The sequence below is a fragment of the Pelecanus crispus genome, chromosome 2 (assembly GCF_030463565.1).
Source record: "Pelecanus crispus isolate bPelCri1 chromosome 2, bPelCri1.pri, whole genome shotgun sequence".
NCBI classification, from domain to species: Eukaryota; Metazoa; Chordata; class Aves; order Pelecaniformes; family Pelecanidae; genus Pelecanus; species Pelecanus crispus.
In genome coordinates this window covers 150,446,635-150,469,833 of record NC_134644.1, presented here as the reverse complement: position 1 = coordinate 150,469,833, position 23,199 = coordinate 150,446,635, and the positions used below count along the sequence as shown (strand labels likewise).

The 23,199-nt window shown below is 44.5% G+C and overlaps 1 protein-coding gene across 1 annotated transcript in view; it reads left to right on the top strand.

Moving 5' to 3' along the window:
- Nucleotides 1-7,764: 7,764 nt before the first annotated feature.
- Nucleotides 7,765-23,199, top strand: part of NIPAL2 (NIPA like domain containing 2) — a 52,743-nt gene continuing 37,308 nt past the window's right edge. The window contains 4 exon segments of the mRNA XM_075706035.1: nt 7,765-7,773; nt 8,412-8,504; nt 8,507-8,698; nt 8,701-8,781. Of these exon segments, the coding sequence (XP_075562150.1) occupies nt 7,765-7,773; nt 8,412-8,504; nt 8,507-8,698; nt 8,701-8,781 (375 nt within the window).

Below are 23,199 nucleotides of genomic sequence, written 5' to 3'. Positions count from 1 at the left end.
TTTCTTGGAGGGAAGAAACCAGTGCTTTCTCAGGCCAGTTATGCTGGAGGTTGCCTCGGGTTATTTTAGGTTTTACGTTTAATATTGCAGGGATTTTATGGATTTACCAAAATACCATAATTTTTATTTTTAAATCACTTTTTTTTTTTTTTAAACAGATCCAATCCAGATCAGACCTTATCATATTCTGTTTCAGTTCACTGCCACCATATGTAAGTGTTGTCAAGGCTGTAATACATAAAGTATCTGGCTCCAGGGCTGGTTTCACTGTGGTTTTGGAATACAGATTTTATAATATGCAGTTTCCTTCCTCTGAAGTCAATGGGCTATTCAGTGGAATAAGGTTTCTGAGGCCCAGGTCAGATCTTCAAAGGCACATAGGCACCCAAATCCTGTTTAAGGATATTCCACTGATTTGAAGCGAGGTGCCTGCCTTATCCCCTTCAAAGGTGGAGGGATTCCCCAAACCATAGCTAGAGGCAGGTTAAACAGGCACTCCCCAGACAATCTCATGACTACTTGTCCCCTAGTCTTACTGCTAGGCCACTAACATGAGACACAGGTGGGATGTGTCCTTCTTTAGGTGAGACTCAAGTGATGCAAACAGAGCCATCCTCAGGTCGCTCCAGCTTATGCCGTTGATGAGATTGAAAGACCTGATGCATTTTTTGCCCTTGGTTTCCTTGAGTTTCTGTGGTGTTACTGCATACACACATGCAGTGAGCTTGCTGTGCAGATGGTCTGCATACACGTGCCTCTGGTACGGACATCTGATGCTTCTGGGATGCACCAGACTGGCTGAGAAGGAGCAAAGCAGCTGAATAGCACGTAGGCAATGGTGTTGATAGCGTCCAGAAGCACTGTGCTTTTTGTGTCTTCCCTATGAACATGTGACCTCTGAAGCTGCCCCAAAGCATCAGATCTGCTGTGTTGCTGTGTGGTGACAACAGCACGTGCCTGCAGCAGAATTTATCTGCTGCAGCACAGTAGCCACGGCTGTGAAGTCTGGAGGGGTGCCAGTGCACTTGGAGCTATTGTACTGGACCTTCAACCAAAGCTGCTGAACGCCCAGAAACTCAGCCAAACACAGAGAAATCCTCAAAATTAAATTAAACCTCCAAGAGGGAAAAAGAGGACGCATGCTGGAAAACTCGGCTGTATGGCATGTTGAATCCCAGCTCCAGAGGAACATCACCTTGCTTGGCTGTCCCCTGGGCTCTGGCTATCTTATTTGGACTCGTATTTTCTGACAGATCAACGTTCTCTGACTTCTTGGGATGTGTGTGGATAGTGGCAGATTGAGGTCAAAATTTACAGTGGCAGAATAATGGCTTCAGCTGTGTACTTGTCCATTAAGAAAAACAGTTTTGAAAGGGCCTTTCAGGCCAGGGCTACATTGCAAAGCCTTGTTGCTTTACCTGTTTTAAAAGTTGCATATGACTGGAGGAAAAGGAAAACATACAATGTGTGCCCAGCTGTAGCAAAATTTAAATAGCCAAGTCATCAGGAAATAGACGGGGCATGTTTGTTCATATTACAGGTCCTGCCATAAGACAGGTAAGAAGAGTCAGGGAAGAAGCCTGGCTGCAGGTTCCTAAAGGTTTGCCCTTACTCTGAAGAGCTGTGGCATTGAGTTCAGTAGGAGAAAATAGAGCCCTCATATACACAGATTATAGTCTAAAACTTGTTCTGAGCAGGTATTCAACTGGGTGATCCAAAGAACAGCTTTGGCTTTCTGGCATTTGCCAGAGTGAGAAGGAGTATGTCAGGGGGAAAAAAAATATCACACTACACTTTTCCTGCTAGTCACATTTTTTTCCCCTAAGCCATCAGTAGTCACTCTCTGTGCCCACCTCCTTGGTGAGTTCTCATGTTCCTACACAGCCAGAGCAGATACTGCTGCTGTATGTGGGGTCGGCATGTATCTTCCCTAACTACATGTATGGAAAGCAGGTCTCTGGATCCCTAGCAAGTTCCTCCCCTTGCCCTGGATCCAAGCAAGATGCAGGTCTTTGGACCCATGCCGGGAAACTCCAGGGAGGTGTAGACTGGGGACAGGGCTGATCCAGGCCTCTAGCATGCCTGTGGGTGAGAAGAAAGGGTGAAGGGAAGGCAGATGGGCACCCCCCAAGGATGGAAGAACTGAGCAGATATTCGAGCAAAACCTCACAGGCAATTTCTTCCAGCTAATCCCTGCCATAATTTTTCCCACAGCAAAGCTGATCTGGTACATCATTTCCATGAGACAGGAGGCAGTTTTATCGCTGCTCTCTTCTCAGAGGTCTTAGACACTTGCTTTTAATCATATAGTGTATGCTGACATCTGGTGGCATTCAGTAACCAAATCTTCATTAAACGAATAAGTTCCAGTTTTAAGGAGTCTGCCTTCTTATTTTCCCTTAGTTGGGTTCAGAAACAGGATTCCTCCCAGACCACTTCAGACTGGGGTTTAGTCTAACACACACGTATGGGACTCGCATGGTCCTGGATCTCTTGCGAGACACTTACGTGGGCACTGGCCTCCAGGTAAGGAAGGGACCACCAGCCAAGGGACCTGACTGCGTTCAAACACAGTCACTCCAGCACAAAACAGAGCAAACGGCATCTTACCAGTTCCCATTCTGAGCACAAAGAATCACTGCACTAAAAATACGTGATGCAAAACTACCATGTGCTTTAGCAGGAACAGAGCCACTGTAAAGTCTTAGGTGGTAACACTTCTTATATAATTTATTTTCTCTTTATTTAAAATTGGAGAAAAAGAAGCAAAACGGCATGTATGAATAGTGAGTGAGATGTACCAAAACCTTGTTTCATGGCAAGTGAGAATAAGTAGCATGGAGTCAGCTGTCATGGTTTAAAAGATATCCATGATGTAGCTGTTCCATTAAAATTTGGATTAAAATCATGTTTAAATTTCATTTCCTCCAGTCCTTATCCTGCTTTTGATTAGTTTTAAGAGCAGTTGATGGTCTTGTGATTTGAAGATTTTGCATTTTAAATTTTGTGTACATGGTCTGGAATTTTATGTGGAATTGTGGGTTTGATCTTTGACCTCTGTTTACTACAGTCCTGATTTGCCACTAATTTGATAGCAAGCCATAAGGGCCTACTGTAAACAAGCTGCTCACTTTACATAGCTATGTTTGGCTCCTAAATGAAGAAGTATGTATGGAATATACTTTGGGTACTGTAGCCTCCTAAAGAAATAATAAAAACCACATCACTGCTTAGCTCTCCAGGTAACGTTTACATTCGGAGAAAATAAGTTGCATGCCTAATAGAGAGAGAAAATGCATTTCTTATCCATCTTAGGTTTGTTTGTTTAAAATTGTTCTTTAAAGTATTTGAGAGCTCAGGCCGTCTCTTTTGAAGTCAGTGGGAACTTTGTCATTGATTTTAAAAGGATCAGGATTAAGCCTAAATTGGTAGGGTCTAAAAAGCAAAAATGAAAATGTCCAAAGTCTACAAATCTCTCACTGATCCACCATCCAGAAAGGAATGACAAAAGCCTTCTCCAAGGTCTGTAATGTACATCTTGATTCCAGGACTCCTGGTTTTTGTACGTTTGTAGACTTCAAGATGGAAAGTAACTTCCAGTCAAGACTATAATTGATAGCATATGGAGTAGAACATACTTGCACCATGGACTTGTAAAGCTGCTGGGGGAAGGGAGATGAAAGCTCCTTGTAAAAATCAACAGACTGTCTGTACACATCTTCCACAAGTTGTCCTGTGCTAACACTACACAGTATACCCTGGCTGCAGCCCACCCCAGGCAGATTCCCCAGCTCACAGGTTCAGGCCTTCAGGTACGGCCTTACACACAGGAACTGACCCAGCAAAGTCTGCTTGTAGACATTTAACTCAGAAACACGTCTGATCATCCTGCACAAGCTTAGCACTTTTTGCACTAATCTGGCACTAGCAGCCATGTCCTCTGAGCAGCAGGTAAAAGCAAGGTCTTCAACTTTCTCCTGTTTCACCCAGCTGGGACCATCCATCCCAGCAGTGAACTTCCCATCACCTGGGCTCTGTCCTCACAGTGGAGAGCAGATGGTGGTCGGAACACGTAGGTACCCTGGAGGAAGGGTTGTTTGCCTATTTTGCGGAGGAGGAGACCATAACCTCTATCATTTTCTGGCCTAGGGAGTCTTGGTAACAGTGACCAGAGCCCAGTAGTAAAGGATGTGGGCTCTTCTCAGCTAAGAATGTGGTTCGTCTATAGTGGTGAAGTGTAAGCTCAGAAAAGTAATGGGACATGGGCAAGCAAACACGAAAGGCCCTCTTGTTGCTTCTTCAGACACCCAAGTGCATTGAGTATCTGAAATTAAGTGACCCTGGTGCCAGGTCAAGCTATCCATGGATGACTTCAGGAGACTAAAGCAACTAGAGGTACAAAACTGCATAATGACTCTGTTGGTTATGTGGTCCCAATATCAGACAAGCCAGAATTCAGGGAGACACATGGATCAAGCACCGTCCCAGATCATCTGAACCTGAGGTTGACAAAGCACCTATTGCAGTTGTGCTGGTTTTGGCTGGGGTAGAGTTAATTTTCTTCACAGTAGCTTGTATGGGGCTATGCTTTGGATTTGTGCTGAAAACAGTGGTGTTAACACAGGGATGTTTTCATTATTGCTGAGTGGTGCTTACACAGAGTCAAGGCCTTTTCTGCTTCTCACACCACCCCACCAGTGAGTAGGCTGGGGGTGCACAGAAGTTGGGAGGGGACATGGCTGGGACAGCTGACCCCAACTGACCAAGGAGATGTCCCACACCATATGACATCATGCTCAGTGTATAAAGCTGGGGGAAGAAGAAGAAAGGGGGGGACGTTCAGAGTGATGGCGTTTGTCTTCTCAAGTAACTGTTACGTGTGATGGAGCCCTGCTTTCCTCATAATGGCGAATACCTGCCTGCCGATGGGAGGTAGTGAATGAATTCCTTGTTTTGCTTTGCTTGCATGCACGGCTTTTGCTTTACTTATTAAACTGTCTTTATGTCAACCCACAAATTTTCTCACTTTTACCCTTCTGATTCTCTCCCCCATCCCACTGGCGGGGAGTGAGCGAGTGGCTGTGAGGTGCTTAGTTGTCAGCTGGGGTTAAAGCACAACAGCAGTCTCCAAAGCTTTGTGACCCAACAGAGGAACATCATTGTCTGTTAACAGAGAGCCATGCTTGGCTGAAAAATATCAGATAGAAATACAGCATCAAAGTAAGGGAATCCATGCAATTAAAACCCACAATAGTCTCTTGTGTCTCCATTGCTCAGACGTAACCCAAGCTGTTAAGAGCCTGATAGGACCCACTAGAGAAGGTGGATGTCATTTCTCAGGCTGCGTAACCTCTTCTTTTCTACCCCAAAATGACTGGCAATAGAATAGGAGGCGTCAAAGATTGCCACCTTGCAGATTACTCAGTTTAGTCAACCTTGAGATTTTCTAGCAAACCAACTCAAGCAGCATCTAGTCCATCTTCACAGGTGTTATCTCCTGCTGTGTGCTACTCAGAGGGAGAGAGATGCTACTCACAGGGAGAATCAGTCCTGTCCTGATTCTGATGTGGGTCAGCCACCACAGCCAGACACAAACCTGTACTTCTGTTACTTTTGCCCAGGTGTAAAGACAGACAGAGCCAGCAATAGGAAGTCAGGTCACCCTGAAGATACTTTCCCTGAGGTATTTCTTTAGCTACCACAGATTCCCCACAGTACAACAAGGACAACAATTGAAAATACACATGCAGGGAATCATGCATGGTGCATTCTGAACATGTCCCTAGTGATGTGACCCTGACTCTGGTGCCAGACCTCTGCCTTGTTGTTTTGCTAATGTATTGTGGTGCCCACTGAAAACACCTTATATTTTCATGGTTTTGAAGTGGCTCTAGTCTATTCTGTTGGCCCACTTGGCAGAGGACACCCCTGCTTTGAAGGACCCTTAAACAGAACTCGACTTTGGGCAGAAGCTTGCAGCACCGCTGAGCACCACTGAAAACTGGAAATAATGTTCTCAGTCAAAACATCCTGCAGATCCCACCTTCTGCTTCCACTCCATGGGACATTTCCTGAGAATATTTTAAGCATCAGTCCCCAGGGCTTTCAAACCTTTATGCCAATCACCTCAGCATCACTTTCAGCCTGAAAACAGCAATGCACAAGTGTAGGGACATTTGCACATACTGAGTTGGTTTTTCTAATGGAGGGTGGTAACTGAGCAGAAGTAGTTTCTAAAACCTTGTTTACTTTCTTAATAGCACTGGCGTGCAATGTAAAGAAAGGTTAAATTCATCTGAATAACTTTGGGCTCTTACACATGCAAGACAATCAGAGATTTTTAACAAATAAAGGATGCCACAAGTGCCCCTGGTGTGTTTAGACAGAGTTAACATGTCTGGACCCAGTGCAGAAGAGCGATCCGTCACTGCTAGATCAACTTTAAAAGCAATTCAACAAGGGCTCCACATAGACAACATTACAGAAAACCTGTTCCAATAGCTTTCTTATGCAAGAGAAAACCACAGTCACATTTGTATTTTAGGCAGCGAACCAACAAGAATGAAGGAAAACAACAAGAACTGTCCTCAAGAGATATTTTGGGCTGCTCCTCTCCTCCCACTCCCCTTACACTCCTTTTCAATCTTTTACCAGTTTGTGCATTTTTGGCAACAGAACCATACTGCAGAGGTCACTAGCAGGCTGGTTGGGACTGCTGCAGCTTTTGGCTACCAAAGACAACTTCCCTAGCCTGCAGAAGCGTCGACCTCTTTGCTCCCCATTTTGAGCTGGGGCAGAAGTGACTGTGGGTGAGGGAGACAGAGGAACTGGAGAACTTTCCTCAGCTCAGCAACCTTTGACAACCAGTTGCTGTTTTTCCTCTTTGCCCCAGGACCTGCTATGCAACAAGTGCAAATTGAGGATGACAAATAAGAACATTAGCCTGGTGTTTCTGCTAAAATGATCCGCCTTGAAGTAGCTGATGTTTACACTTAAATTGTCAGCAGACTTCCAGTTTAGCGCTCCAGTTAGAAGAATGGGTCCATTCACACTTCCCTCTGAGTTATTGTTTCAACTCTCTCTAGACCGGGCAAATATCACTGCTGCAGTTTACGCTCCGGTTCCACTTTAAAGGGTTTTTTTTGCAACCATAACCCCAATTGCCTAGAAACTTCTTTTTCTTTAAATGTAAGCTTAGACTCCGGAGAATAATTACGCAATGCCGTAAAAATAGTCTGCAGCAATTTACATAGCTGTGAAATATCGGAGCTGTTTTTTTCCAGTGTACCTATGTATACATGGCTGCAGCTAGCTTCAGTATCTACAGAGGACTCACTGGAGCTGTGATCACAGAAACTGGTATTTCAAGTTACGCCACACACATGAACAAAGCATTTCTTGTTATGAGGCAAGGGTTTGTATTTTGGGGTGTTATATCATCATCTGAACGAAGCACTACCTTGCCACTTCTGCCTTTGTTATATGACCTTCTGGCTGGATTCAGATAACATCCTTGTGGCTAATGCAGGCATTGGTTATGTAGTCAAGTAGGAGAGTATTAATTTAACTTCAGTTTCTTTCCTGTAATTGCGTGTTCATTCCAATTTTAAACAATTTAATCATACTGGGGGGCTGTATCCTCATTTCTCTCTCTGCAGTCAACTTTGCTGCTGCTCATTTCTGTTAGGTATCATACCTCCTTGCCTGCTGGAAGCACAGTCCCCAGCGTGCCCTCCTTATGCTGGCTTGTTCTCTTCTCTCTCGATGCATCTTGCTGATGGTAGGATCACCAGTCCCACTGGAACTAAGCAATCACGCTAATTGTCAGGACCTTTTCAAGCCCAGCTGACCAACAGGATAAATTAATACAACCCAATACTTCCAAGGCACAGTATGAGCTCTCTGGATTGCAAGCAGTTGTCTTGTCCAGAGCCTGAAGATGCAGTGGCTTAATTCTTCCTGTCTGTGCTTCTGTAGAAGCCTATTTCTGTCTCCCATGTAATTCTCCCAACCTCCTACCTTGCTAGCTCCTACTCTCCCTTTTAAGGAGCATTTTTAGTTATCATTTTTCCCCAGGAGAGCTTAAGTGATCAAATCAAAACCTGCAGAATGAATGGATAAAGCCACAGCCGGGGAATAAACCCATTGCCTGAAATCTCTGCAAAGAAACTATTCAGAAAATACAAGCGAAGAATACATGACAGAAGTAAGAATTTATGCAAGTGACTATATGCATAAGGGAACAACAACTTCCAGCTCTTGCAACCTAGCAGTGAGGAATTAATAATTGACCATTAGATTTAGGCATTGATTTGAAGGAGTTAAATTCTCAGGCTACCTTTTCAGAGCAGGGTGGGGCATTGAGGAAGTCAGAGAGAGAAAAAAAAAAAAAAGGCACCTGAAAGCCCCAGGAAGGAGCAGTAAAACCTTCTGTCTAGCTCCCCTTCCTCTCCTATGCTACAAATATTGCCCAGCTGAGGGTCTCCTGGTGCCCACCAGCAGCCGCAGCCCTCGGCCGTACACGCCTGCGTGCAGGGTGACCCACGAGAGCAGCCTTTCCTACACCAGGAAACGAGTGCCACTTCCCGGTCCTGCCGACCTCCCCTCACAGCCACCCGTCCCCACTGGTGTGACAGCGCATGGCATGGCCAGTGGCCGGGGCCTGAGGGCAGGGACATGGGCATCCTCCCTGTTTCGGAGTGGGCATCCTGGAACGCATCCTTTGGGGGCCCGGGCAGTGGGAGCGGGCCCCTCTCCGGCCCCTGGTACAGCACACACAAGGTAAGTGCCTGCTGTGCAACACCACGCTGGGGCCCAGGAATGAGTGGGCTTGGGGAGAGTTGGGTAATCATCCCCACCACCCTCCAAATAGCCCCCTTCCAGGACCCATTTGCTGCTGACACCTGCTCCCTCTTCACCCAGTTGTTCCGCCCATGCCACCCTAGCTTCCCCCTCCAAGCAGTGCTTTCTGAGTAGGAACTGGGCAGAGCTGTGCTGTTCTGCACTAGAGCATCGCTGTTCTTTGTCATCGGTGTTTCTGTCACTGTCAGTGCTGACAATGTATTTGGGCAACTGCAAAAGAGAGACTGAAGTGGCCCTGGAGAACTAGCAAGTCATAGCATCTGCTAACAATAAAAATGAATTGGAGGTTGATTAAACCCTTTACCTTTTCTCTGCTTTTTGCTTCATAAACTAGGAGGCATTGGAGGTTACTCAACATTCTTGTTTTTCACTGCATGAGAAGCAAAGCACTTTTTTACAATGCAAAGTATTGGTATAAATTGTGCATAAAATGGCTTGCAACTAACTGCTCTCCTTTCTCTATGAGAAGCCCAGTAGCAGGTCATAACCTGGGGAAGGTCCCAAAAACTTTCCCCTCTGGATTCTTCATTTGCTACTGGGTCGATATCCAGATGGCAGGAAGCATTTCTCAGCCCCATATTCTCAGACGGAAGGAAAACTGTGAATTCCTGTACTTGTGTCCCTGGAGCAGCAGGCCTTCTGGCTGATGGCTGGTGGCAGTGCTTCCCAGGACCGGAGCTGGGATCTTTTATGGGAGACAAGAGTGCGGAGCCAAGGGTTACTGTGGGTTTGGGAGTTAGGGCCCTGGGACTGGCCGTGCTTGCAGAGCTGCCGGAGGAAGGCAGCAACAGGGAACTCCCTTGGCATGGGGACACCCACCTGCACATCACGGTGGGGTTATCGGTTTTCTTGCAAAGCATATCATAGAATCATAGAATGCTTTGGGTTGGAAGGGACCTTTAGAGGCCATCTAGCCCAACCCCCCTGCAGTGAGCAGGGACAGCTTTAACCAGATCAGGGTGCTCAGAGCCCCGTCCAACCTGACCTTGAATGTTGCCAGGGATGGGGCCTCCACCACCTCTCTGGGCAACCTGTTCCAGCGCTTCACCACCTGCTCCTGTACTTCTTGGGGCGGTTGTGTGAGGATTGTTGTGGTTTAAGCCTGGTAGTTTTCTGGGAAGACCTGAACAAATTATTAGTGTTTCTTGGGTATCAGCAGGTGAGACTGATTTTCTGTGCTTCCATTTACTTGTAGAGTTGAGGCTTTGGAGCAGGTAATGGGTAACTATGGGTCATGTGTTGCCGCCAACCTTAATTTTCTGAATAGCTAAATTCGTCTGTGCACCCCCATTTTCACATTTTACATTTTTGGAAATATCAGAAACCATTTCCTCCCTCCATTCCCAGTTATCCTGGCTGTGATTCAGTGGATCAGCCCAGTTTCAGATCTTCACACAGGGGCTCTTCCCTGTTTTTTGAGGCCATTTCATCCTCTCAGTTTGGTTTGAAGAGGAGCTCTTTGTTTTCTGCCTCTGCAAGAGACCATAACTGCACCAGCTGTCATCTGCCTGGAAACATCCCAGGAAAGCTGAGGTGAATTGTTTTCAGGGGGAGAATATTTTTCAGCCCCTTCAGCCCCATGAACCACCACAAGGTGAAAGAGTGAGATCCCCTTTCAGAGGGGCTCAGCATGGCTTCCAGTCACAGCTGCCTAGTGCCACATGGGCATCAGAGACTTTCACGTGGGATCAGCAGATCTGACACATGCATTAGGGACATCCGTGGCACTAGAGTAAGCCTTAAACAATGTCTGTAAGCACGCAGCTCCCTGGAAGAAGTTAAAGTGCCTGTGTCCATGTGGTTGTGTAGTATAATGCCTCCTTGTGCTGGCATTACGTTTCTTTGGGTTTTTTTCATTGGGGTTATTCTCCTGCCAGGTCCCTGATCAGGCTAATTGGAGCTGGCTCTTGGCATGAGGGTAGCAGGGGGAATGCATCATTGTGATAAAAAAGGGTAGAGGTAGGACTTCTCCTTGGCATCAGCGTGGATGTAGCTTGGTTGATGCTGCTTGAGGAACTGCACCTCTGAAATCTGCAACACAGGATCCTGTGCTCCCACAGCCTTCCCTGTCTCAGCCCTGCGTTGTTTGTCATGGGACATGGGCGTGTTTAATGATGCAGTAAAATCTGATGAAATATGTACTTAGTTGCCTGAAGTATTTCCTGAGAAACTACTGTTATTGTAGTATTTTTGGGTCTGCTGGAGTAATGAATATAAGAAGCCACCACATGTGGATTTGGTCTGCTTAATAGAAAGTGTATGTAATTGCTTCAGTTTAATTCTTTTTTATTTCCCTCAGCATTTCTCAAAGGTTGTTTATTTCCAATATTGTTGTTTATGGACAAAAATATTTTGCAAGATCAGTTGAGATTATTAACTACAATATTGATCTTGGTTTGACTTTGTATCAGAGAAGGAGAAAAGAGCTGGGTGGCAAAATCAATGAAAATAATACTTCTTGCATAACTCAGTAGTTCAGAGCTGTTGTGTGTAGTCACTGTGTGTAGTTGTTCAGGTGCGGAAGCTGAGCTGGAGATGGAAATTAATTTCACTTCTGCTTCTTTTTCCTCCTTTGCCTGTCTCTTAAAAACTCAGAGTTATTACTGGCTGCCCAGACATTCACCTCAAGAGATTGTTTTATTTCGTGGGTTGTGGTAATAAATCATTTCGGCTGTATACTTGAGGTTTAAAATGTTGACAGCTCCTTCAGATGGATCCGTGGCCTCTTGTCCCGTGACAATATATCACAGCCTGTCACAGGGCGTACCTGCAGGTGGTGAGTATGTGCAGCCAGGGAACCTGATCCTTCGTGTGCTCTAATCAGCAGGCAGTGGTGGCTGCTATCAGGTGCGATGAGAAATCCCACGGATTAAACACATCATTGTGAGGTCTTCTCTCTACGCTGCCTTCTGTCTTATACATGAAATCTAGATTTCGTGTGAAGTGCCACAATTAAGGTTTTTAGCTCATTCTGTTCAAGGAGAAAGTCTTCAGTGCTTCAACTCACCCCTTGCTAAGGGTTTGATATCTAGTGCCACTGAGCCTCAGCAAGGTGAGGGCATGGTTTGGTCCCGCTTTCTTCCAGTGGCAGCACAATCCCTGCTGGTACTTCTGCCATCGTGGGGGCTGCTGCCCCTGTGCTGTGAGAGACCCCATGCAGGAAGGCAGGGAGCTGCCACCATGGAGAGGAAGATTATTTCTCCATTTCCCTTGGCTGAGGACGCACCCCAGAAACAGTGAGGGCCTCTTCAGCTGGCACTGCCACTAGAGAAAAGAATTGTCATGGCACATCCTCCAAACATTCACCAGGATATTATAAGCACTTAAACCATGAAATTTTCCAACCATGGTTTTCAATCAGGGAAAGCTCTAGAGCAAGCGAAGACACCTGTGTAAGCACGGGTGGGAGCCAAAAGGGCAGCATGGCCACAGCACACATGGGTTTCAACCAGGGCAGCTTTCCTCTGCAAGAAGCAAACACCAAATATTATCAGGCTATTAAAGGTGAAGGCAAACCCTCCTGGTTTTTTCCACTTCAAGTGTTTTGTAGGGTTTTTTTAATGCCATTGTCTCAGTCTCTGTAGGGTACCTCGTGCTGCAGTCTGCTCCCTGATGGACTGCAGATGTTACTGTTTCAGGTTAATCGGTAAAGCAGTCCCTGAGCATGGGGAGAGTAGGGACAAACACGTCCTCACTTAGCTCTCTGCTGCTGTACTCATCTGTAAAGACTATGGTGAAAAGTTTTTCCTCTTCCCCCCAGCTCCTTATTCGAAAACTGTTCACTGAAAGCGAAGAAGAGTATTGAAACACTGAGTGTTTCATCATCGTGTTGTTCTTTACCTGTCAGATTTCAGAGCACACACAGTTTCATTTTCCTTCATCTTATAGGGAGTGTGTATGGGATAAAATGCATACTGTTTTCTTAGGTGGGAAATGTGTGTTTTTTTCAGCCCTTATAAATCAAAAGTTAGGAAGAGGACTTTGTTCAGCCTTTCAAATACACCTTTTTTGAATCAGTCATAGGGAATCCAAAAGTCAAAGCTTATAATGAAGAAGCATGGTAAACAGTTGCTGCCAGTGCTGATGCACGCTCTTCTGGTGTTGTTCTGCTGTTGGGAATCCAGCAGCATTTCCATGGCTTAGTCCCCATTTAATTATGCTCTGCTAGAAAAGGATGTGTGGCTTTGCATTGTAAATGCAGGACTGTCAGCTGGGCCAGCTTTGCACCGCAGCTTTCAGGCTCTGCCAGAGCTGTGGGTCTGATCTGCTGGGGGCTGTGCTCTGATTAGCTTTAGTGTGAGTGAGAAGCTGACATGAGAAAGCAAAATAAAGCACTGGTTAGAAAGGATCACCCATATCTTTTTTACAGCCTCATACATCTATTCTGCCTTATCAAACATCAGCTGTCCCTGCAGATGTAAAGATCACAACGTGTCTGGTGTGAAATGAGCACACAGCTTATATAAGCTGCAGCCTCCAGGTTAAAGAAAGATCAGCTGCTGCATGGGAACTTATTCATTACTCAAAGGTAAGGGATGTAAGTACAGGAGAGCCTTACCCCTTGCCTGTCCCCTTGCATGGGGATATTGTGACGCTCAAATTCCTTAGGGAAATGTAGCTTTTTTCCTTCAATCACTGCAAGCAGAGTGGGAGGAAGCCACGGAGCTGTTTATACCTCTGAATATCGAGGAGGCAGGGGATGGAGCTGCAGGTGTGGAACAGATGTTCTGGGTGGGAAAATAGCCCAAAGACTGGAGGTAGCATGCGGCTTTCTGAGCCAGCCTGAGGAGTGACTCGCTTATCTGGTTTCCACCAGGCACTCCCAGAAGGTCCCAGAACATCCTAATTTCCTAGTGCTGTGTTATTGGCAGGCTTCTAGCATCCTGCTTGGGTTTCTCCTAACAAGGCTGGAAGGAGTCAGATGCCTGTGACAGTTTTCTCCCAAAGTCCGGCACGGTGCTGGGCAGCAGATACAGCAAACCAACTCCGCTCCACGTTTTGAGCATGGGGCACACAGACCCAAAGCAAATGCTATTGATGGGAGAGCTTATCCTCCATCTGTCCTGGACACTTTTATCTCTTCAGCATTGCTGACAGAGCTGCTTGAGTAAGTCCTTCCTAGCCTGACAGCCAACAGAAGCTGATGAGCAAAGCCCTTTTATTTAGGCTGACTCACAGTTCATTTTGACCAAAGCAGTCTTGGTGGCTCCTCCTGGACACCTCAGCCAGGACATTGGAAACAACAGCCCTCGCAGGGCTGGGGCCATGCTGACCACCAGCTATAGCTCTGCAGAATGCCTGTTCCCTGATTCTCACTGGGCTATTTTTCCCAAATCTCAGACTGTTTTCAATGCTTCCCCTCCCAACAGCTGCTATCGTAAAATGAGTTCAGTTTTTCTGAGGACATTAAAGAACATGTGTATTGGATTTTTTTTTTTTTTTTTTTTTTAATGATTAAGGTGACAGTGAGTTAAACAGGAGCTTTAGTAATTATGCTGATCTGTTTTAAGGGGTTTGAGAATGTTAATTTGGAAATTTCTAGGCAATAATGAACATTACAATTCTTGTCATTTGTCAGAAAGTGAGGTGCAGAAGACAAATGCAAGGAAACCTGAGTCACAAGTTATACATATCCTACCTAGTGCAGAAATTAGTTTGCTTTGCACTGCTTCAAAATGGCATTTTACAGAACGATTGGGGGCATAGTGCAGACTCTGTCTGATATCCAGCTCAGCCACTACTACAGGGCTTAAAACACAGGCACTGCTCTTCAGCACCAGAGATCCAGAGCAGCAGAATCAGATTTAGTCTGAGAGGAGCCAGCAGAATAGGCTGAGTTCTCCTCCTCCCTTAGTAAGCACTGAATAGGAAATATCAGGCATGGGACGACTCTGAATGCCTACCCTGCTTTCGAGTTGTCTGGCTCAGTGCAGCGCTTTGCCCTCCCTGCCCCTAACTTCTAGACTACTCTGCAAATAATGGAATTTAAATTAAATTGTCTGTGGCTACTGTGCTGATTTTGGTGTCTTACAGCCTTGCCTGGGAGTTGCAAGGTGATGTAGGGTGAAGGTCTGGCCGCTCAGGCAAACACCTGTCTGCTACTGAGATTTCATGAAGTTGCTGTGTGGATCTAGGACATTGCTGCCACCCAAAGAGGTGGTGTTGCTCCCATCTTGAATCTGTGCTTCTGCTGCTTCGTTTGCCCTAGCGCTCATTTGACTCCTTGATGAGGCAGTTTGTCTGGCTAACTTGACAAGAAAGTACTCATTGACATAATTTTTTAAATAAAAGTTACCCTTCTCATAGAATCCCACCTATGACACTGTGGCCCCTTATGATTTTGTGACCCAAAGAAGACATTATTGCTCTTTGAAGCTGAAGCATGATCTTCCTCTTCCCTAGCTCTTGTAGTCTGCTTTGGGCATTGAAAAAAAAGACGTCTGAATCTTATCCTTGTATGTCTCCAACAGTCTGCTGGGTCTGATTAACTCCTGTTTGAAGGAATCAAAAGAATCCAAATGACTCAAGTAGAAATTTGACCAAACTCAAAACCCAAGGCTTTAGAAAGATGAGTGAACAGCAGACTGTGCACTTCAGTCATAAGGGAGGTGAGGACCTTTGGCTAACCTAGTAATTGGAGGCTGCAATTATTCCATTTGGAGTTTTGGTGACATGTATAAACTGTTACACTCATGTTTATAATGTCACCACAGATTGTCCCAGAAGAATGGCATTCGTTAATGTGAACAGTTGGGAGATACGCTTTCCATTCTGTGACTAATCTGGACTTTGAAACGTATTGCCAGCAGCTTCAAAAGACAGCCAGTTGGTGTGCGAATCAACGCCAGGCCTGGAGCAGAGATCTTAAGAAATGTGGCAGTGATATTTCCAGAGTATGCTCGAAAGTAAATAGTCAATATCAAACCCAAACAGATGTGTACTGCTTAAATTGAGGTTATACCAGTATAACTGCATTCTTCTCCATGATGTCCATAGTTTATTTACATTATCTAGGCTAAAAGTGTTGGCCTTGTTTGGTGATATGAACTGGTTAGCCCATAATGGGGAAACGAAGAGAGATTATGGAACTCTGATAGAGAGAAATCACAGGATTGCTGGAATTCGACTCTTGGATGAGGCACACAGTGACTCTCTGGCTATATTCCACTTCGTATCCTGCTGTGTTCTTCAGAAACAACCCTGTGATGCAGAGGCCTATGGTGAATGCAAGGTCTGGATCATGATGAGTGCAAGGTTTGGAGAAAACCTCTCCATGTGTGGAAGCAATGACTCACAGCAAAGCAAATGCTGACTCCTTGAACATGGCTTCTTCATGCTGGCTGAGGTGAAGTACATGTCCTTCACTCATCTTTCTAAAGCCTTGGGTTTTGAGTTTGGTCAAATTTCTACTTGAGTCATTTGGATTCTTTTGATTCCTTCAAACAGGAGTTAATCAGACCCAGCAGACTGTTGGAGACATACAAGGATAAGATTCAGACGTCTTTTTTTTCAATGCCCAAAGCAGACTACAAGAGCTAGGGAAGAGGAAGATCATGCTTCAGCTTCAAAGAGCAATAATGTCTTCTTTGGGTCACAAAATCATAAGGGGCCACAGTGTCATAGGTGGGATTCTATGAGAAGGGTAACTTTTATTTAAAAAATAAATGTACATAGAAGTACATGTCCTTTTATGGACAAGCCTAGCTCTTGCTGACATTTAATACCCTAGAACCAAATCAGCTTCATGGGAGCTAAAATCTCCACCAGAGTCTTAGATAACGTGTCCAATGACTTAACTGTCATCCTGCTCAAAACAAAGTCATTTTGCCAGCTGATATGGATTGCACTTGAAGCCTTGTTCTTCAACAGCCAAAGATATCTCCACTGGAAAGAGGTTCCTGTGGAAAACAACAAAAATGTGGGTTTTGTGCACATAACAGACTTGTACCTGGATAATTAACTCCCAATTAAAACCTACTTAAATTTTTGGGGGCTCCAGCTTGGGAGTAAATGGATCGTGACTCCATTTACTTTGTTTTATGACTCTAACCTACTATTTCTTAATGTTTCTCTTCTGTTTTTGTGGGGGTTTGGGGGTTGGGTTGGTTTTTTTTTTTTTTTCTGCTTTGGAATTGTCGCAAGGTTCTTGTATTTATTGACTTCTAATGACATTCGTCTCTTCACTTCATTTCTCTCTCTTTCAGTGACAATCTTTTGCTCCCTGCAGTGACTAAAGCAGCATGAACATTATCATTCAGTGTTTGTGTTATGCAGCAATGACTCAGTCATCATGTCAAGATGATAGAGAGCAAAGATTGTAGTGTCTGCAGAAGCTTTAGTCAAACAAATAATAGCAGCTTTCATCTGATCAAGACTCTAGCTCCATCTCTTGACTATTGTACTGGTTTTGGCTGGAGTTAGTTTTCTTCATAGTAGCTTGTATGGTGCTATGTTTTGGATTTGTAATGAAAACAGTGTTGATAACGTGGGGATGTTTTAGTTATTGCTGAACAGTGCTTGCACAGCATTAAGGCATTTCTTGTTTCTCACCCTGCCCTGCCAGCGAGCAGGCTGGGGGTGCACAAGAAGCTGGGATGGGACACAGCTGGGACAGCTGACCCCAACTGACCACAGGCATATCCCATACCATAAGACGTTGTGCTCAGCAATAGAAGCTGGGGGAAGAAGGAGGAAGGGGGAGGACATTTGGAGTTACGGCATTTGTCTTCCCAAGTAACTGTTATGTGTGACGGAGCCCTGCTTTTCTGGTAATGTCTGAACACCTGCCTGCTGATGGGAGGTAGTGAATGAATCCCTTGTTTTGGTTTGCTTGCGCATGCAGCTTTTGCTTTACCTATTAAACTGTCTTTATCCCAACTCATGAGTTTTCATGCTTTTACCCTTCTAACTCTCTCCCCCATCTTGCTGGGGTGGAGTGAGTGAGTGGCTGCGTGAGGCTGAGCTGCTGGCTGGAGTTAAACCACAACAACTAGAGATCAGAGGCTAATAGGACAAACTAAAAAGCAATGAGTGGTTTACAAAAGCATAGAGATAGAATCATAGAATCATAGAATCATTTAGGTTGGAAAAGATCTTTAAGATCATCCAATCCAACCATTAACCTAACATTACCAAGTCCACACTAAACCAATTAAGGGTAGACTAGACTAAACCATGTCCCAGAGTGCCACGTCTACCCGTTTTTTGAACACTTCCAGGGATGGTGACTCCACCACCTCTCTGGGCAGCCTGTTCCAATGCTTGACTACCCTTTCCGTGAAGAAATTTCTCCTAATATCCAACCTAAACCTCCCCTGGAACAGCTTGAGCCCATTTCCTCTTGTCCTATTGCTAGCTACTTGGGAGAAGACACCAACACCCACCTCAGTACAACCTCCTTTCAGGGAGTTGTAGAGAGCAATAAGGTCTCCCCTCAGCCTCCTCTTCTCCAGACTAAACAACCCCAGTTCCCTCAGCCGCTCCTCATAAGACTTGTTCTCCATACCCTTCACCAGCTTCATTGCCTTTCTCTGAACACGCTCCAGCACCTCAATGTCTTTCTTGTATTGAGGGGCCCAAAACTGGACACAGGATTCCAGGTGCAGCCTCACCAGCGCCGAGTACAGGGGGACAATCACTTCCCTGCTCCTGCTGGCCACACTATTCCTGACACAAGCCAGGATGCCGTGGGCCTTCTTGGCCATCTGGGCACACTGCTGTGTGCTAGCATCTGACTCAGGAAAAGGGTGCTCAGTTCTCCTTCATGTTTTTTAATTCCTGAAAAGGAGTAGACAGAATTTATCTTCATGGCCCCATCCCTATAGTAATCTGTGTCAAGAAGAAACTTTCTAACTATTATATCCTATACTAAAGTAAAAATACCGGGAAGAAGACACCCAGTTCTATATGGGAGAATCCACATAAGGCACAGTTGCTGAAAGAGCAATAATACTCAAAACTGGGGAAAAAACCTGCCACCTTGTTATCTCTTAAAGTGCAAGAGAGAATGTAAAAAGGTGATAAAGGTACCTAGAAGGGATCATCCAGCTATACTGATTTCTGTTTTCTGCAACAGAAGGCAACTATGCAGTAGATGTTTTCAATTCTTGTGAACTAGACACCTACTCCTTATGTCAACACCCACTGTGAACTAGAAAATGGTAACCAATACTTTAAACCAGGTTACAGCTTGTAGTAAAAGATCAAAATGCACAACTGCAATGTGTCACAGGGAGACAACTGGGAAAACACGAGCCCCTTGCCTGTATCTCAGGCCCCTGCAAGAAATTTGCATATGAGATCATTTCTTTAAAGTGTTTGTTATCCCCAGATTTGCATCTTAAAGTTTTGACCAGAAGCATCTGCAAATTAAATGCATCCAGTTGTGTGTTTGTGTGTGTATGCACCCACATACATACATGTGAATATTTTAGAGATTGCAAGACCTCCTGTTTTTAAATCATCACTGATAACCTAGCAGTTGTTTATATTTAAATGAATAATGTTGCTAACCAGAAGGTTCTGCCTTCTGGAGTCCAGTCATTTTTTTTGCATTAAGAGATATCTGTAAATGATTAGCACTCTCTGTGGAAATGAAGCTAGGAGAGCCAAGTGCGTGAGGTGCAGGAAGGAAAGCAAAGAACTAATGTACAGCATCCCTTCTCTGTAGGAACAGCAAACTGGAAGGGCCTTTAGGCTGCCCATTCCCCTACCATAAAATCAAATAATTCTTTTAACAGATGGATCAATCTTCATTCTAAATGCAGTCAAATCTTTTCTTTTTCCCCTCCCCTGTTGTCACTCCTGTTAGAAACTATTCCGAAATGCCACTGGCTTGGAAGTGTCCTCATTTCCAGCCTATGTTTACCCCTGGTCTGCACGTGTGACACCGGGGGTTCAACAACTGAACATGCTCACTCGGGCTGTGATGTGGAGAAGCGTTTTCTGTGCACATCAAAGGAAGGGTTAGTTATAGCTAACAGAGGATTAATTGAGACAGGGTGAGAGACAAGCCTGCCTTTGTGTGAAAGTGATGCTGGAGAGGTGCATGCTGGAAAAGGCATGTCATTCCCCTGCTCCTCTCAGTTGGTAAAGGGAGATTTTTATATAAAAGTTCTTTTTCGGATTTGGTAAATAATGTATTAAGCTGGCTACATTGCTGTCAGGGTTTTGTACATTTGATTTAAGTGGAATTAGAATTAGCTCATTTGTACTCCGGCAAGGCTTCTTCTCCAATAACAAGAGGGAATGAGATAGCTGTGCTTGGTTCGGAGGCATGTTTGTGCGTACATGCGGAATGAGCCACCCCTTCAACCGTACTCTCTGTGCCTTGTCCTGCAACCTGATGTAACACTTAACAGCACTATTTACTCAGTTGTTCAGATAGCTCCCTTTTGAACTTGCCTGCTTTCTGAGCACAGGCAGCACTAGCTCCATCTCGCAGGGCATGAACTGGCACACTCCAGCTCGCCATGAGCCTTGTGTCCCCCCCTCAGCTCTCGATTTAGGGGTCCAGGGAGCCACACAAAGCAGGGAGCATAGCATAGCAGGATGCAGCATAGCATCTCAATGTGAGCCAGGCTGTAGCTTCTGGGAATTAATATACCTAGGTTTTGAGTGGTCTGGCTTGAACCTTACCTCATACACCAGGAACTAGACAGGGTCAAACAGGAGTATCCAGAAAGCCTGCTCCTGGGCAGCAATAGAGGATTATCCCCAAGCCAACTGGCTGTTCTGTGGGAGAAGGGGTCAGGCAATGCTGGCTTGCCTCCTTGTTTCTCCTGAGGGACCTGGAAACTGGCAAAAGTTTATAATCTTATGCTCGCTTTTCCTGTTATGTAATTTCTATAGTTGCCATGGAGATGTTATGTGATGGTCCTTGAGAAAATCTTTCTATTAAGATGTTATCAACTATGATTGAAATTTTTAGAGCCTCTGTTATACAGTCACTGGAGAGGTTTTTATTTGCAATCTAGCAGGCAGTATTAAAAACATGAAATGGTCTTTGATTATGCAGCAAAATATCCCAGGCTATCCACCTGAGGAACAGTGTAAAAATCCATTCTCCGCCTTCCCTATTCTCCCATTTATTTCTAATTTTGAGATTTGTTTCCTGAGAATAAGAAATTGAAATTTAGGAGTTGGGAGGCTTGGTTGTAACTCTTCAAAAAGGAAAAAAATTACTACTCATAATGCCTGTTAACATTATAGTGGATGGATATGTTTGTGTATAACCTTAGTGAGCATATGGAAAGTTAGTTTAGTATATTTCACAATTCATATTCTTCATCTCAGTTTGTTATCCATTATGGACATTAATTAAAGTAACCAGACTGATGAATATAAATAAGACCTCATGAAAATGATTAAACCATGGAGATGAATAGAAAGGTCCCACTTCTGTAGTTGCTTTATCCTCTCAAGTTCCCACACCTTTTGATAACTTACCAGGCTCTCCTTCCAGCCTTTACACTTTGTCTCTTTTCTGGAAAAAAAGATATATTTTAAATTTGTGAGGTACTGAAAGGTGAAACCTAGTGAAGGCAAGGGTACTGTCGTATTCGTGAGATAGGAACTTTATCTACTGTGGTCTGGAATCCAGCCTGATGACCTGCGTAAAACCTACTAACTGTCTTGTCTCCACTCAAATTTATTGACTTAGTTTCCAAGTTCTCTCTCCTTCTGTTCCCAACAAAAAAGGTGCCAAATGTTTTAATGCTCTCCTTCTTGTATATTGAACAATGTCCTTTTTCTTTTATGTGACAATGAACAAATCAAATGTATTTTCATTACATGTTCTAACGCTGGTAATTGCCCTTTTACTCTTATTTCAGGTCTCTCTCAGTACTTCATATGGGCCTGAACCCATGTATGAGTATATGAATTGCACTATGAAAAACATTGAAACAAGGACCTTGTTTTCTTTGTACATCTGTAAAGCACTGAGTACAGCCAGAACTCTGTGAATAATAGTAACTAAATGATAAGCCTCTCCTAATTCCACATGGTGGCTCTTTGAAAAATATGTTTTTTGTTAAGGACTCTGAATTGCCCTTGCTTCAGAGTTAACTCAGAATTGGAAGTTTAGGAGGCATTTCGCCCCCCCCCCCCCCCTTTTTTTTTTAATAAGATCCATTGAGATCTTACAAAATCCTAATTACTGGAAACGATGTGCAGTTTTTGAAGCAGTATATGTCATTACATTTGTTGGAAACACCTTTAGATCACAAATAAATACAGAAATAAAGAAAAATAGCAGGAACAGTTTAACTAGCTTTGATGAGTGAGCTGACAACATACATTTGAAGTCTTTTTTTTCCTGCTCATCAGTTCAATTTATAGACATAGCAAGCTTCCATAAATAGTGGCCATATACCTTTTAGTCAATGCAGATTAAGTTAAACTTTCTAAGTTTTCATTTCACAGGCCTGGCAACTGCAGTTTAATGTGCATTAGGAAAACATACATGTGATATGGATAAATTGCATCTCACTGTATAACTGAGTCTCCAATGCAGATTTTAGTCTGCAAGGGATAAATTTATTAGAATTAGTGCCAAAGATTTAGATTTCAGCCTGGCTTTCATTTGCCATAAACCCCTACTTTGACAATAAAAAAAGACCTTGCATGTAAAATGCCTTTTAAAACACTGCCAGAATGATGTGAAAAGGTGTTAGGGTAAATAGGCATCAGGTCCTGAATGAGTGTTCGAAGCAGGACTGTATGCAGCAATATGCCGTACTACCGCTCATTTATTTTGAATAACAATATGTTGCCGCTCCACTTGGCAAACGGACGCCTCCTGACCGATCCTTCAAACCTCCCTTCCCCATGCCTGGGCTTGTGCAAGAGCCTCACGCAGCTTGGACGGGAGATGCCAGATGACTGCTGAGGGTGTCTTGCTTGAGACGAATTTGCCGCTTCTCACACTCTTTCCCCCTGGCAGCCCCCTCTACAGTCACATTCCCTTGGCCACTGGCACCACTGGCAAACTGTGCGGGGTCACCATTTCAAAACCCTTGCTGTGGCTTGTGAATTTTAATCTGCCTTCAGTGTTAAACATTGGCAGGTGGCTTATGAAGAACATAATGCTAATGGGGTATATTTTGGGACGGTTATTTCAAACCTGGAACAGTGCCTTGCCAGCCTCACAAATAGTTGTCTTAATGCAAATGAGGCAGTGAGGGAACGAGGGGCCAGGGGAGGTCATTCCTCAAGCCAGCTCTGCCACCAAGGAAAATGTTGGCAGATCCACAGTCTCAGCCTGCGGTCTGTGTGCTCGGGGACCGTCTAAAAGGACTGCAAAGTCAGCAAGGGACTTTCATGGCTTGTTCCAAA